General features: G+C 50.0%; 1 protein-coding gene across 4 annotated transcripts in view; it reads left to right on the forward strand.

The window, feature by feature from the left end:
- LOC307075013 (shaker-related potassium channel tsha2) overlaps positions 1-17,500 on the forward strand; it is a 69,297-nt gene that overhangs the window by 41,477 nt on the left and 10,320 nt on the right. For 2 of the 4 annotated variants that reach the window (XM_079735486.1, XM_079735489.1), the window contains exon 1: positions 14,372-17,500. This exon is cut by the window's right edge and continues 1,797 nt beyond it. In XM_079735486.1, coding sequence (XP_079591612.1) covers positions 15,660-17,144 — 1,485 coding nt within the window. In that variant the 5' untranslated portion in view covers positions 14,372-15,659 and the 3' untranslated portion in view covers positions 17,145-17,500. The other 2 variants (XM_079735488.1, XM_079735487.1) reach the window with 2 other exon arrangements.

The following is a 17,500-nucleotide window of genomic DNA, read 5'->3' on the forward strand; positions in this document are numbered from 1 at the left end:
ACACCCTGGGCCTGTGGGCACAAGGGTAAATAGTCCATATGTACTTGAATGTTTCTATAATTGCCCGGGTCTTGCACCAAATCCCCATGGGAGGGTATGGGGTGGGTGGTGGCGGTGGGGGTGATGGTGGTGGTGGTGGTGGTGGTGATGTGGGGGGCTGGGGTCTTGTTTGTTATGGGGTTGTAGGAAGCCGGGCTTGGCTGCTGGGAACGTCTTTTTTTGGCTTCCAACTTAATCACTGGTGACATTCTCAAGAACCCCACTGCTACGAACGCACACTCATGCACACACATGCATCCACACGTATGCATCTACACACTCACACACTCACTCACTCACTCACACACACACACACAAAACCATGCACACCATCGTTTCTCGTGCATTCATGTTTGTTGAGCATCGGCGGTTAGCAGGTTGCTGCCGTGTGTCGTGTGTGTTAATGGCGGCTCTCGTTTGGATCGATTTCAGGACCATCACTCAGAGCCCCTCTGCCCGCAGATTTAACCGCTGCGTCGTAAACCCGGCGCTTCGCCGCAGAGCCCCGTCACGGTGTCAGGTTTGCCCCCGTCAGCCTCCTCCATCAAGCCAGGCTGTCACTCACCCATCGCGGGCCGGACCCCTCTCCGCTGAGATGAGGTCGTCTCCCGCTGGGAGCGACGTGCTGGTTTGATGAGCTCGGAGCCGATGGAATCAGGTGCAGGTGAATGTTTAGTGCATTCATAAACTACAGTTTATGAATGCACTAAACATTGTCAGGGGCAGGAGTCTGACATCATTCATGAACTAGGATAGTCGAATGAGTCTGACGTTATTCATAAACTAGGAATATGGACACCATAGGAATGTAAAGTAGAGATTTTGTTACGGGCCAAGACGGGGTGAACCCAAACGCATGGCACAAATGACAACAGGACGAGATTGGTAGCAATTAACCAGTTTATTGCTACACAGAGGAGAATGTTCGTGGGGATCCGGAGTCCGCTGACCGGGTTGTCTGAACCGGAGTTGGTGGGTCAGGTAGATTGCCGAACAGGTAGTCACCCTCGATGGTTCGGAGGAACTGGTATTCCGGCAGGAGAGCAGAGTCGAATGACGGACGTGATTACGATGCTTGAGGAGGAAGACAGCTGGATCAGGAATGGAGACTCGAATAAGAATAACTGGAACAGGCAAGAGAGGTCGGAGGATAACTTCACCAGGTAAGTATAGCTGACGATCTGGCGATGAATGGTTGAATGACTGGGGAAGATATGCAGGTGGATGTGATTGGTGATGATGGTCAGATGCGGGTGATCAGCGTGGCTGGGTCGGGGAGTTGAGCAGGCCACGCCCCCGTACCTGAAACAGAACATGACGACAGAGACAGACGAGACTAACCGAAAACCAGTGGCAGCTAGGATCCGGTAGGAGAGACCGTGACAGATTTCAGGGTTTGGATTTCTGTCAAACATGGGAGCAACCAACAAAACCCTTTAGTACTCTAACAGTTTCGGCCATCTGCTTATTAAAATATATTATTTAAGAATGCTTGATTCTGATTGGCTGGGAGGAGGGCATTAACCCGGCAGGTTGCGCGCTGACTTGTCGGTTCTACTTGCTGCTGACTGAGCACAGCGTCATGAAATAGTAGATCAATACGCCGCTTGTATTTCAACCTTCAAAACGAGAGCTGGTTAATTGTGAGAAATGCATTAAACTGTAATCGGAAAACGCGGATATATGCTATAGACCCTAGAGTATCTGTGGTATAAAGGCTGGGACGAATTTCAAATTATAAATATGTACACTTTATGTTGAAAGTATAGACCGTCGCGATACCCATTGAAACGAATGGCACGGGGATTAGTCTTCAAAACGAGAGCTGGTAAATTGTGAAAAATGCATTAAACTGTAATCAGACAACGCGGTTATATGCTATAGACCCTAGAATATATGTGGTATAAAGGCTTGGACGAATTTCGATTATAAATATGTACAATCCATAGCGTTAGCTCTCTGGCTTATCGCTCAGCGGACTAGAATACCTCCCGTTGCCAAGTCGTAGCTAAGGTCCGTCCTATTTCCTGGAGTAAACGTTTTTGTTTCATAACGGGAGGGTAATGATTGTTCCAGGTTTTAGTCAAACCCTCAGGCGTTACCAGGGAAGCTAAACTATGGCATGTGAAAAACTTTAGAACTTCAATGTTCTTAATTTCTTTTCTTTGGCAAGTGACCATGGTATAAGCGGGATAATGCCCTTTGAGGTGTCAAAAACATGTTTGATCGATTGTAATTAAAGGGGACTACTTTTTGAGGGAGATGAACTCAAACAGAGTATACATTTAATAAGCATGCAATACGAATAAGAAAAAGCATAATTATTAAAGTATTTGAATACTTTAATAATTATCAAACTGTTTATTGCTTACTTGGAACGCATTGATCTCTCTCTCTTATTCGTTTTTGTTTTCTCTGTCTCGTTCGTTCATTCGTTTTCTCTCTCTCTCTCTCATCCCCCCCTCTCTCTCTCTCTCATTATCTCTCTTCTCTCTTAGACTTATGGTATATGGATTGCTTTAATATGGACTAAAAAACATCATAAATCATTGAAATTCAAGTGGCAAGATCCCTAGTAAAGTTTACACTCTGTTCTTCTTCGTATGTCAAATCCAGTTCGGAGACGACGAGAGTTGTTCTCACAAACTTGTGTGATTGAGTCTTTCCCGCCTCCCGTAAACAATGAGCTGCCCGCCTGTCTCTCTCACAAATCAACATGGCTACCGGCATCACACCTGATTGAATATCCAACTGGGTTATCTGCGGTGGGACCCAACAGGGAAAATCAATACAGAAAAGAAGCATGGCTCACAGTAACGACCGTACACACGATTCTCTCTTGACTTTCTGTCTTTCTGTTCTTTGATTCCACGGTGCTTTTCAAGGAGGGAATTACAGATGAATATTGGCTATAATTGTGCAATATGATTATATATGCTCACGGGAGTTGGGTACCGCGGAATTGATATTCAGAAACGTGAATATTTCTTATTTGGATGAATTTAATTGGGTCTTTATTAGAGCAGGTCATTCCTAGAGGGATTTGTCTGGGAGACACCAAGGGTCTAATTGAAATGAACCAGTGATGAATGCTAGCGACCTACCAAGCCTAGCTCGCTAATTATCATTCGCTGGCTAATAGTGATTGATTTGTTAAACAGGAGTCGACAATTATATTTCCTCGTCCGATACATCAGCATTTTACACTTTGATGCTTTTGGTGAAAAAATATGGTATTGGTTGTCTGTTGCCAAAAACGTGAAGATATCTTGTGAAGTTATGGCTGTTTTGATTACATGATTAAAGAAAGGGAAAAAAATACCAGATACAAAAAACATTTGCAGTAGATTGTAAGTAGAACAAAAAAATAAAAAAAAATAAACAAAAGAAAACAAAAACATAAAATTATAATTTTAAACAACTATCGAGTGTGCAAAATACCTAATTTCAGGAAATGCTCCAAAACAATCAACCATTGACAACAATCAACAATCAAAAATCAACAACCATTGTCGCGTCTAAACTGGAATAACCGGCCGATTCCCAACAGAACGGCCCCCATTGGCTCCCAGGTCATTTCTCCACTTTCACCTCTAAATCCCGTTTGATCGTAACGGACCGTGAAGGCGACGCCCCCCCCGCCCTCCCCCATCATGAGGCCATTAGGGGGGGAGACGGCCTGTGAAAGGTCACTCTGCGCTCTGCGGCGTTCAACCCAGCACAGGGGGAACCCCCCCTGTTTCCATGGTTACCACCGGAATCCTGCATGTCAGGCCGAAAATCCCCGGTCGCAGGAGGAGGAGGGGGGAAGGAGGAGGAGGGAAGAGAGGGAGAGAGGAGGAGGAGGAAGGAGGAGGAGGAGGAGGAGGGAGGTGTATGAGTTTCTTCCATGGTGGTGTACAGCCCCGAGATAAAACCACCAGCGACTACAGTGAAAAACACACAGCAGCCAAGTTAGATTAGGCTGGTTCCATGGCCTTGTGTCGGCGTCGCCGTGGTTTCAGTTTAATCCCCCCCCCCCCCCCCCCCCCCCACCCCCCCCGATAGAGTTTGCGGGGGCTGGGCCCGCGGCTGGAGCGGAACGTTAACGTTTGCTTCTGTTATCTCCGAACCTGTGTCACCTTCGGGGAGGTTGCTGTTATGGTAACGACAACCTCCTCTGCACAGAAGCGTAACCGCTAACGGTCTTACTGTATGCTACGACTACATGAAAAACACACTATGGTTTATTGTCGTGGTTTAAGCGGTGCACCATCCTGATGTCTAACAGAGCTCTGGCCACAACCTAAGTGACTCTACTAAAAGAGTCTGTCATAACATATCAATCAAGCCAGTCAAATGATGATACATTTCCAACCCAGCTGTTGGGATAGGGACCAGGATAACATGTTTGGCAGTAGTAGAGATCAGGTTGAATGCACTTGGATTTAAAATATCAAATATGCTGCAGGGACTCACCCAGAGCCTTACAGATTTACAAATAGGTGAATAATATGTCTTGGCCAGCTATATTTACATTTGGAGCATTTACGCTTTTATCCAAAGCGACTTACACCCATTCACGCACACATTCACACACCGACGGCGGAGTCACCACGCAAGGCGACAGCCGGCTCGTCGGGAGCAGTTTAGGTTAGAGGTGTCTTGCTCAGGAACACCTCGACACTCCGGTTCCAAGTCAACCAGCTCTACCTCCTGAGCTGTGCCGATCACTGCTGCTGCGTATTACCTAACGAGGTGTGAAGGCGCGCCCCTCGTTTCACGCTGATTTAAACATGCTAACGTGGCTAACACCCGGCCGCGCAGACGCCAAAACAAACAGAGTCAGCGGAACATCGCCGCGGTCAACGGTTGTCGCCGGGTTCCCCACCTTGGCCCGGTCCCGACTCGCGCTTCCTCTGCCCAGACCGTGCCCCTGTCTCGGGCCACATGGCCAACGGTGGGAAGCCTGTCCCTGTACAGGGCACACAGCATGCCGATTGGGTCATGCTTCTGCCTTCCCTCGTTGGGTTTGGATTCACCATGCTAACCGTTCTTTTGGAGAGCGGTCTTTGGTATCTACGGAGAATGGGTTAACCTAGCGATTGTTGGTGCTTGGCCCTTGGTTCTATGATCATCCTTACTGTACCGTCAGTGATATATTGTTGTTCCTCTTTCTTGTGACGAATAGACTTATTGTAAGTCGCTTTGGATGAAAGTGTCTGCTAAATGCCCTAAATATAAATGTAAATATAAATGTAAAATGCTTATGTGCTTACTGTTCCGTGCACTGGTGCAACACCATAGCATGCATTCTACCTGTTTTTAAGGTTTGTAGTTTGTTATGTGATTTGGCTGGATGTTGTCCTGTGCCAATCTCTGCTGCTTGTAATAGGTTGACTGGTTACAACTTCCTAATCGAAGCTGCTTCGAAAATAGTGCTTAGAATTGACCATTTAGTCATTAAGCATTCATCGCATTTATCTGGAGAAAGCTACAGTGAATTCAGCTAGACGTCATTAATGAGCAGGTAAGACTGAGGCAATTGGTCTATGAATAATGAAAGGATGAGGACACATCTACCCAGTACACTCTGGTTTGGAGGTCAACACCCGAAACTGTCCTTTCCCTTTGGCTAAATGATTAACATCTTGAACCATGGATTTGTGCTGCGCATTTCACCCATTCACTTGAGATTGTACAACGAACCTACTCGCAATGTTATTTGTAAATCTCAATCTCATTTGGCCTGAATCACAAAACGTGCATGCTTTTTTGCAAAGTCTCAGCTGCATACTACCGGTACTATTGTATTCTAAGTGTTTACTGTGTGTCGAAGTAAGCTGATAGACTATCACACGGTTCATCTGTGAACTTTATCACACGGATCATCTTCGGTTATCCTTGAAAGCCCACCTGGGTCACTTTGTTTATCGCTGGCTGTCATGGAAATGCAAGACCTTCCATTACCAAAACAGCATCTGTATGCAGTCAGAGGAACGACAGCCGTGGAAAGAATAAACTTTGAAACCTCTTCTGAGAGTCTGTTTCACACCGACGTCATTTGAACCCTTCAAATAAGGGTTTTTCACTTTACTTGAGGCGTGCGTCTTGGTGGAAATTCTTCTTTTCTAAAAATGGTTCCCTAATAAAAAAGAAGACTTCAAGTAGTTCAAGTAAAAACTATGACAAATTTTATTTGCACTCCGGATATCAACAAAATCTTTTCAGTCAATTTCGTATCTCTCTGAAACACACACCCTGCGGCTCGACATAACATCCCCAAGGTCTGGACCCTGATTACCAAAACAATGCGCTCGTCAGGAGACGAGATTAACACAATTAAAATGCAACATCTGCTCGCATCCAGTTGTCGTGGGCGACACAATGAGCCATTGCCTCCATATCGATGTTGACACTGCCCCCCCCACATGAAAACCACAGAAGAAGAACAAAACAACACAGACAGCTGAAGTTCAGCAAAGCCGCGTCTTAGTGGAGTTCTGGGAGACGAGAACCAGTCCACACTGGGATAGGGGTAGAGGGGGGGGGAGGAGGAGATGGGGAGGAGGAGGAGCGGGAAAGGAGGAGAGGGGAGGGGGAGGGAGAGGGGGGGGGGGAGAGGAGGAGGAGGATGAGGCAAGGGGAGGATGAAGAGGAGAGGAGGAGAGGATGAAGAGGGGAGGATGAAGAAGAGAGGCAGGGGAGGAGAGTCTGTCTTTCTGGCTCTGTGCTTTTGTTGTTTTCTCATCCCAGCTTTCCCATAGCGTTGGGGTCGGGGCCCTCCGGTGATCGATGGCTCTATTATTACCTCACCCCGTGACGTAAACACGCTCATGCCCTAAAAATACAGAGGGGGCATTTCGGACCGGCCGTTACAGCGGTGTCTGTCAGGGGCTTACAAAGATCCGTCCCCCCCCTTATCCCCTGCATCGCCCAGCTCCACTGATCCTCTCTTTAGTCCCGTTAGTGCCCCCCCCCCCATGCACCCCCCAGGAGTGAGCAGTGAGCCGACTGGACTGGCTCAGCACCATCAGCGCTTTCCCCCTCTCATCCAGGGACGGATTTGGATTCGGTTCTCGGCCGTGTTTATGTCCTCGTGTGCGACATTACTGTTAATATTAAGAAGAAGAAGAAAATACACTGCGTGTTACATCATACGGTTGAGAAGGATGTTGTCGTTGTAGCCGAAAAAACGATAAATAAGAGTGAGAGAAGCACGACTTTTGTCCAAAAGACGAGCAGACGAGAGCCCCTTGTCTTGACGCACAGACAGAATAAACGGACAAACATGAGACGACACCGTTTTAACAAAACACTATACTAAACCACCAGCTGACCAAACCGCACTCGCACCAACAGGCCGAGAGGCCCTTAAAGACAGAAGGCACTTACAATGCACTCCTGGTGGCCATTGATTAACTGGTGTGACACAACAGAATCCATATTCCTTGATTCCATATTCCAGATACCTCCAGCAGGAAGATGATCTGGGAGATTTTTGCTTAACGAACGGAACTCTTACCCCTGGGAGAGGGGGGAGAGCTGGGTGAGGGGGGGAGAATCAACAAAGGATTTGTATATTTTTCACACAGAAATTCATTTAGTGACACCCCTTTATGAAGACGAAGTGGAAGGTGTGTGTGTGTAGGTGGGTGAGGGGGGGAATCAACAAAGGATTTGTATTTTTTTTCCCAAACAACACACACACACACACATGTATTAAGTGACACCCCTTTATGAAGAAGAAGAGGTGTGTGTGTGTGTGGGGGGGGGGGGGGTACTCATAATAGAAGAGGCTACTGCAAGTGCAGCTCAGTAATTTGATGTGATGTGAACGTGCCTCGTTGCAAGCGTGCCTATTTACATACGCTGATCCTCTGTCCTCTGAGTGTGTGTGTGTGTGTGTGTGTGAGAGAGAGACTGTGTGTGTGTGTGTATGTCTTTGTGTGTGTGTGTGTGTGTGTTTGTGTGTGTTAGTGTGACAGCTTGTGTGTGTGTGTGTGTGTGTGTGTGTGTGTGTAACCATGCCACACAGTTGGGGTTCTTACAGGGAATTGGAGGCTTGAAGTGGACAGGGAGTTTCAGCTCATACAGCAGTGGTTCCCAATCTTTCTTTTGCCCATGACCTTGTTTCTAGCTCTACAAATGTTTGCGACCCAATCTCTGACATTGTGCTTCTGCCGCCACGCTAACAGCTCTTACCCAATCAACATCTGCCACTAATATCCATATCCCGCTGAACGTTATTGCGTCGCTCCACTGCACACTAAACGATTCGCTCGGGGCTGGGACTCATTAGGATCTCAGTTCGTAAATAAAAAAGGTCTGCGAGATCAATTTCTAAAAATAATGGTTAACCTTAAATGGATCGCCAAATATCTCTGGCTCACGTCAGCATTCTCCTGCGATCTCATGCATCTCTGGAGACCCCCAGGTTGGGAAACTCGGTCCTGTGAAGCTCACTAGAGGTTTGTTGTAACCACTGCACTGTTGGAACGAGCTCCCTGCCGATGTCAGCACCGCTGAGTCGCTCACGAGCTACTGCGAGAGACTCAAGGCTCACTTGTTCAGAGTTCACCTAGACTATGCATAAACTCAGAGACTACAGAGTCTCGTGAGTCTTAAGTCTTTAAGACTCACGAAGCTGGTGAGCGACTGCGCTCCTGACGTCGTCAGGGAGCTCGTTCCACCACTGCGGTGCCAAAACAGAGAATTCCAGTTGTTAAGCGGAAGTTATATCTTTTGGTCGACACACTGTTTGTAAACTTGTTTAGGCAGGTCACGTGTTCCTGTTTGGAAAGAAAGTCCAATACCATGAGATGTTATGGACTCCAGAAAACACTAATAATAGTCACAATTGTCGCGTGTAAAAACAGTAGCTTAACATTGTCCTTCCCTGTCCGTGACCACACTCAGGGTGAAGGCTCTGACTCACCTGGAGTGGCCGTACGTGTTCTCAGTCTGCTGCAAGGTTATCAGTCCCCTTGATAGAACAGTGATACTACAGTCACCCTCACCCTGTATCGGCTGCCACCGAAGGACTACGTTACCTTGACGTCGCGTGAGCGATAATCTCAACGACATATTAGGCGTGCGGGCGTGTGTACCTGCGTGCATGCGTCCGTGTGTGTGTGGCCATTTGTGTGTGTGCGTGCGTGCTTGCACGCTTGCGTGTGTGTCTATACGTGCGTGTGTGTGCGTTAGCCAGTAAGTGTTTTGTAATACACTCCCTCTCTTAGTGTGAGGGATGGGGAAAGCGACGCTCTCTCGCTCTCTCTCTCCCTCTCCCTCTCTCTCTCTCTCTCGCTCTCTCTCTCTCTCTCTCTCTCTCTCTCTCTCTCTCTCTCTCTCTCTCTCTCTCTCTCTCTCTACACACTCTGCCAACATGTCCTCCTTCTTCCTCCAGCGGCGTCTGACTGATGCGTCTCATTCGCGTTCTCATCCCCGTCATGAACCAATCGCTGACAGGAGACCGGGCCGCGCACGACACCCCGACACCCCGACAGCACAACCCCTTTGTCGAAGTCGTTGGCCGTAATTGAGACACATGCGTCCTCCCTCCCTCTCCGACTGGAAGAGGTGTTGGATGTGCTCGGTGTCGTCTGCGTTGGAGGAGCGGGGCCGTTCGTCTTGAGGCGCGGGGTGGTAATGCGTCGTGTACTCTGTCCCTCCATACACCGGGCGGGGGGGGCGGGTGGGAGTGTATATGTGTGTGTAGTAACCGCTGATCTGTATTAACCAGCTGAGGGGGAGTCTCTGCTGGGGCTCTTGTCATTGGTGGGTCGGGGGGGACCCGCACCGTGAAATGAGTGCACGGTGAACCGTGCAATCTGCTAATGCATCTATCTCTCACCTCCCCCCCCCGCCCAACATACATAGAGACGCACACGCGCACATGCACATAGACACACACGCGCACGCACGCATAGACACACACACATCCCTCCCCCCTCCCCCCCCCCCCCCAACACATTGATGTACTCTTCGTAACACCCAGTGTCCACTGTGGGACAGGGGAATCAGCCCAGCCAATCAGCACTAAGCCTTCAGTACTCACCTTGACCGTGCTGCAGTGGCTGTAAGGATGCAGAAGGGGGTGGGGGGTGGGGTGTGATGGAGGTGTAGGTGGTTGTATTGGTGGTGCTGGTGGTGGTGGTGGGGGTGGAGGTGGTTTTGGTTGTGCTGGTGGTGGTGGTGGTTTTACTGTAGATGTGCTGGTGGTGGTGGTGGTGGTGGGGGTGGAGGTGGTTTTGGTTGTGCTGGTGGTGGTGGTGGTTTTACTGTAGATGTGCTGGTGGTGGTGGTGGGTGGTGGTGGTGGTGGTGGTGGTGGTGGGGGTGGTGGTCCTGAATGCCTCCATTGTGTTTGCAGCTGCAGTTCAAAGGCGTACAGCGAGCGATGAACATGGCAGCTGTGTGGATCAACAGCAACCTGAACGCAAGGTTTTTATCCTGGAACCTGTTTTGGTTTCGGGGCTGATTTGCGCTGGTTCGAACGTTGTTACGATCCATTGTTCGTGCGTGAAAAATACACTAATACTGCCGAGCGCACTCCCACTTAGTGACACCGTTTACTCTCAGATTTCACTGTGTCGTGACATCACAACATGGCGCTCTCGGGTCCAGTGAGAAAATCTGTTCCGCTCTGCGATTATAAACCATTCAGGTCATTCAGGTACATAATTATAACTGCCGCTAGTTCTCAGGATTTCTTTCTGGGTGTTGGTGCACAGAGGGGTAGAGCAGGTTGACTGGTAAACGTAAGGTTGCTGGTTCGATCCCCGCCTCCCCCTAGCTGGGCGTCGAGGTGTCCCCTGAGCCAGACACCTCTCAACCTAACTCCTCCCGACGAGCTGGCTGTCGCCTTGCCTGGTGGAATCCGCCGTCGGTGTGTGAACGTACGTCCCTTTGGATAAAAGTGTCTGCTGAATGCCCAGAATGTTAATGTGAGCAATGGTTCTATACCATATAGAAGCCCCCTCTAGCTCACTCCATCTCAGAGCAGATGGAGAGCACTCTGAGCGTTGTCACGGCTGCCCCTCACAGAGACGGGGAGTGCGTCGAGTTAATGTCGTTCCGTCGAAGCCAAAGGTCGTTAATGAATCTGCTGATGCTTAATTAAAGAGGAGTCCCGTGAAGCAAAAGGAGGATATTAATCAGCGTTAAAACATTCCTCATTCTCCTCGCCACAATACTGATAGAGAGTCGGCAGCGCAGAAGCAATTATTTCTTTACAAAGCGGTACATGGCTCGCTTTATGATACGCAACTGGAAATATCACGTCAACCAAAATAGCGTCCAGAGTAATTACTGCGGCGCTGGTTTTAATCTTAAATCCTCCGTTTTTAGAACCCGAAACGTTAAGAACTAATACAAGTCTTAAAGAAAATGGCACACGTGGTTGATGTCGGAGTATGTTGGAGAATGCATTAGGTTTGTGTTTCTGTACACCGACATTGTCGTTTTCAAGACAGTACAGTTGTATGCTTTCGCAAGACATTGTAAACCTATGAACGTAATGTGAACTGAATTCCGCTTTTAGTTTCTCCGAAGCAATTCATCGCTCAAAAGTGAAAGTTTGTGAGAAGAGAAGAAATACTGATGAACAGGGAACGAATACTCGGGAATAGGGAACAAATAACCCCACTCTGAACATTTAACGTGGTCAGAAGCATTAACTGTTGAGAGCTTCATGGATAATCTCAACGGGATGATTCACGAGAGAAACTGGCAGCAAAACAGGCTCACAAGCATATTTCAGACATCTTGAACAGACATCACAAAAACTACAACAAACTACCCCCTTTTGAATGTTGGAATGTGGTGTGAGTCGTACCCCCCCTCTGGGGGCTGCCCCTGCAAGTGTCTCCATCCACACACATGCACATCACACACACACACACACGCACAAATACGCACAGCACACGCATATGCACACACACACACACATGAAAGAGAGAAAGCTCCTTCTCCCTGAAGAGATAAAAGATTTCCCAGGAGTAGCGCGTGCACACACACACACACACACACACACACACACACACACACACACACACACACACACACACACACACACTCACACACACACACACACACACACACACCCCTATCCCCTCCCTGTAACATAAGCCTACTTTTATTGTGTTATCCATGGTGCGTATCATTGTGTGTGTGTGTGTGTGTGTGTATGTTTGTCTGTGTGCGCGCTACATGTATTCATTTTTAGCTAATAGATTAAATTGCAATTAATGATTGGGGCTCATTATACTTTCCCACACAATCACCGAGGCATCATGGGTGTGACAACTGTGTTGTCTTCTCTGTCATACCATGGCGGTGTGTGTTCAAATGGGCTTTAAATCACTCTCAAAGTACTGTTCTGTCTCCATCTCATCAGTCTTTATTAGTGTGGGGGGGGGGGGGGGTTGGTTTTGATGTGGCCAGTGGCTTCCACTCCCAGTGGGAAGGTCCTGGGTTCAATCCCCAACCCACAGCAGCCTTCTCTGGTCCGTGCCCACGGGCAACATGCCAAAAACCGTCATGATTAACGACATGTCATCTGAGTCCCCTGTGAGTTGCTTTCTTATACTACGACTAAGAGGGAATGAATATTATTAGACGTTAATAACAAATGCTTTCATAAACACAAAGCATCGGGCTTGTACTGCGATGGCCTCTGGTTTAATGAAGGATTCATGATAAAACAATAAATGGTTAATGGAGTGCAATATACAGCGCTTTTCCAACCAGTGGCCACTCCAAGCGCATTACAATACTGCCTAACATTCACCCATTCACACACCGACGGCGGAGTCGACCACGCAGGGCGACAGCCAGCTCGTCAGGAGCAGTGAGGGTGAGGTGTCTTGCTCCGGGACACCTCAACACTTCGCTAGTAGGAGCCGGGGATCGAACTAGCAACCTTCATAGCACCTTATACAAAAGCATTCAACATATCACCTGATTAGAAATGCTCATAAAGCGAAGCAGCTGCGACCGAAATATCCTAAATACCCAGAATTCCTCAGCTCCACTCAAGGTGCTTCATTATGCCGACGCAAGGACCAGCCACTCAGAACACTGAAGAGCAGCAACCTATGGCCTATGTTAATGACGGACACTCGCTTGTCAGGGAACGGTAGCTACCTGAGAGTTATACTGTGACTTATATCACCTAACTCTGTGACCCCACTTAACCTCAACGAACCCCCACCCCCCCCTTCCTTTCCCCCATGGGTTTCGTGGGGGAAAAGGAAGATGGAGTGTTTGAGTCACGTTCTAATTTAGGAGTTGAACTTAATCAACTTAAGACTCTCTGGTCATCTGGATGTCTAGACCCTTTTTTTAGACTCTTTCATCCGAAGCGGTTGCACCCAAATGTCCGGCACAGGTCACAAAGAGGGCAGCTAGGGGCTTCTCGGTCAGAGACGATAGGGATCGAACCCAGAGAGGATAGAGCACGGGCCCCTCCACCACGTCCGGGTCAAACGAAGGACCGTTGCCAAGTTTACGGCGAGAAATCAGGTCTGGCATGAGGACCAACTGAGACACAATAACAACATGACACTCTCAGCTGCAGCAATTAAAAAAAAAAAGGGGGGGGGGGGGGGGGAAATGTTTTTTGAGAGGAAGGAAAAACGTGTGTGAGTGAGTTCTTTTGGTGGTGGGGGTTGGGGGCTGGGGTGTGTGTGTGTGTCTGTGTGTGTGTGTGTGTGTGTGTGTGTGTGTGTGGTGGGGGGCGGAGGTTGCTTATACTGTGTTACCCAATGTAGGAAAACAAGTAGGCCATGAACTCCTTTTGAGGAGAACAACTACTGTTTTAGTGATAGCAAACAGGCTAATATTACATCAGAATATGTTGTTGTATTTCTTTTTCCCACTGGGTCAGCATTAAACGTTTTAGCCTCGATTTTAAAATAACAATGAAAGTTATTTTTTCTGAATGAAAATGTTTAATGTTTAAGCCACCCACCGTGGATTGTGTGCGTGTGCGTGTGTGAGTGTGTGTGTGTGTGTGTGTGGGGGGGGGGGTTCATCCCATTTTCCTCGCGCTTCTCCCCTAGGTATTCCATGGGAAAAGAAACTTTCCTTTGGCTCTGGGAGGAATTCGGCTATTTTCGGACTAGACGTCATCCGTTTGTGCTCCGGCCCAGAGCTCTGCCTCTCTGCCTCTCTCCTCTCCCCGCTCCTCTCCGACTTGTTGCGCCGCTGTTTACCTTCTCGTTCCTGGAGCCCTAAGCGACGTCCATGAACATCCATTCTCTTTCTATTTCACTATTTGCCTCTACTTTTCGCTTTTTGACTCGGGCTTGGAATGAAGCAACAAACGCACTCTCAGGAGGTCGGTAGTTGTTTTTTTTCTTTTGTTGTTTCGAACGTATTGCGAGCCGTTGTAGCATAAACGCGTAACACAGAGGCTGCGCCGCCTGTGTGTGTGTGTGTGTGTGTGTCTGTGTGTCTGTCTCTCTCTGTTTGTGTGTATGACAGACACTGTTCGCTGTGTGTGTGTGTGTGTGTGTGTGTGTGTGTGTGTGTGTGTGTGCGCGAGCAGCTGGAGGGATCCTTGCCATGCGAGGGTCTCTGTGCTCGGGCAAGATGTAGACCCTGTGGCACATAGAATGCTATCGTTAAGGGAACAACTACTTTCGCTTCTGTGTGCATTTCCATTATCGAAAGTCAGAGGCGTTTAATTGTACTAATGGTTAACATGTGGACGCGCATTGATCTTTGCTGAATCCCTGATACTACATGTAATACGTCTCTGTCTGTGTGTGTGTGTGTGTGTCTCTTTCTCTCTCTCTCTCTCTCTCTCTCTCTCTCTCTCTCTCTCTCTCTCTCTCTCTCTCTCTCTCTCTCTCTTCCCCCAACCCCTTTCTCTCTTTTTACAAACACAGAACACACTCACAGACAGACGCACGCACATGCAACACACGCGACATAAATTCCGCCCTCACAATTAACCTTGGAACGACTTTCTCGCTGTCGCGCGCTGCAGGTACCCGGCGCATTACGCGCGAGGATAAACTAATCTTTGCGCATCGGCGTATGCCATGTGAGCTACTTTCGCCACTTTCGCGTCGACGGGAACTAGATCCATGTGCGAGTGACCGCCGTGTCGTGCGTGTGTTTTCTCTTTTTTCAGTGAGCGTCAGCGCGGGGAGGGAAGCTGCCGCCGCTGCCGCTGCTTAAAATGCAACACACGTGACCGTCGCTCGTCCAGACGGCACGCGCGGCGGAGGTGATGGAAGAACCCGCGCGCAGAGGCGGGAAGAAAAGCCAACAAAAACAACAAAATCAACAACCACAACAACAAAAAGGACTAGGACACGCATGCGGACGCGAGGGCTACGAGCACGAGCGACTGAGACGCCGATCTGCTTCCACAGGTGATCGGAGCGCATTATTGTTCCCAGATAGCGCGGACAAATACGCACGGAGGTAGAGCGCCAAAGAGGAGAGGAGAGAGGGCGACTGAGGGTGTGGGGGGGGGGGGGGGGGGGGGGGGAGAGGACGTTTGGGCACGACGCAAACCCAAGCAAGGGACACTGCGCGTGTGTTTCTGTGTGTGTGTGTCTCTGATTGTCTGGGTGTTTGTGTGTGCGTGCCGAGAAGCGTTGCCCTTTTGGGGGTTGGAGAAAGATGACCGTAGTGCTCGGGGAGAACCTGGATGAGACTGTGGCACTTGCAGCCCTGTCCCATGACGTGTACCGGCCCGAGCGGGGAGGGGACCAGGAGTGTTGCGAGCGGGTGGTGGTCAACATCTCCGGCCTGCGCTTCGAGACCCAGCTGCGGACCCTGGCGCAGTTCCCCGCCACCCTGCTGGGCGACCCGCGCAAGAGGATGCGCTTCTTCGACCCCCTGCGCAACGAGTACTTCTTCGACCGCAACCGGCCCAGCTTCGACGCCATCCTGTACTACTACCAGTCGGGCGGGCGGCTGCGGCGGCCGGTCAACGTGCCCGTGGACATCTTCATGGAGGAGATCAAGTTCTACGAGCTGGGCGAGGAGGTCATCGAGAACTTCAAGGAGGACGAGGGCTTCATCAAGGAGGAGGAGCGGCCCCTGCCCGACCACGAGTTCCAGCGGCAGGTGTGGCTGCTCTTCGAGTACCCGGAGAGCTCGGGTCCCGCCCGGGGCATCGCCATCGTGTCCGTGCTGGTCATCCTCATCTCCATCGTCATCTTCTGCCTGGAGACGCTCCCCGAGTTCCGGGAGGACTCCGGGAGGTCGCACGGCGACGGCGACCGAGCCCCGGCGCTAAACGGCACGGCGGTGCGCGGCGGCGGCGGAGAGAAGCCCAACCCGTTCACGGATCCGTTCTTCATCGTGGAGACCCTGTGCATCATCTGGTTCTCCTTTGAGCTGCTGGTGCGCTTCCTGGCGTGTCCCAGCAAGGCGGCGTTCTTCAAGAACATCATGAACACCATTGACATCGTGGCTATCATGCCGTACTTCATCACCCTGGGCCTGGAGCTGGCAGAGCACCAGGGCAACGGCCAGCAGGCCATGTCCCTGGCCATCCTCAGGGTCATCCGCCTGGTGAGGGTCTTCAGGATCTTCAAGCTGTCCCGCCACTCCAAGGGGCTGCAGATCCTGGGGAAGACCCTGCAGGCCAGCATGCGTGAGCTGGGCCTGCTCATCTTCTTCCTGTTCATCGGCGTCATCCTCTTCTCGAGCGCCGTGTACTTCGCCGAGACGGACGACCCCGACTCGGGGTTCAGCAGCATCCCGGACGCCTTCTGGTGGGCCGTGGTGTCCATGACGACGGTGGGCTACGGAGACATGTGCCCCGTCACCATCGGCGGCAAGATCGTGGGCTCGCTGTGCGCCATCGCCGGGGTGCTGACCATCGCACTGCCGGTGCCCGTCATCGTGTCCAACTTCAACTACTTCTACCACCGCGAGACGGAGCACGAGGAACAGTTCCGGTACACGCACGTGACCTGCGGCCAGCAGCAGCTGCCCATCTTCGGGGAGTTCAAGAAGAGCGACAGCAAACCGTCGCTGTGCAAGTCGGACTACACGGACGACAGCGAGGGGGCCAGCGAGGACGCCGTGTCCGTCAAGTACACCAACTGCAGCCCGCAGAAGGTCACCTACTCGGCCAAGCTCACCACCGTGTGATGCTGCGTGGAGTATGGGAGCGTTTTTTGGGGGGGGGGGGGGTTTGGGGAGATGTGAGAGACGCGCTTTTTCTGTCCAGTGGGGGTATCGCTGAGTCCCCATCGACCCGCGTGCTTTCGGTTGGGAGCACAGGCATGCTTTCATTTCTCTCGCGTCGCCCCAAAATAGGAATTAATGAGTTGTGTGGTAGAGAGCGTCGTGAGTCACACAGGGACGATTCCTAATCGAAGACTCTTTAACATTTCCTACACGGATCAGTCTTCCATCATGTGCACCGTTATTATAATAATAATTATTATTATTTGATCACCATTGAAGGGACAAAAAAAATAGCAGCGCTTTGAAGTTTTTGACAG

This window comes from Pollachius pollachius, assembly GCF_949987615.1.
Source record: "Pollachius pollachius genome assembly, chromosome: 4".
Taxonomy (NCBI): domain Eukaryota; kingdom Metazoa; phylum Chordata; class Actinopteri; order Gadiformes; family Gadidae; genus Pollachius; species Pollachius pollachius.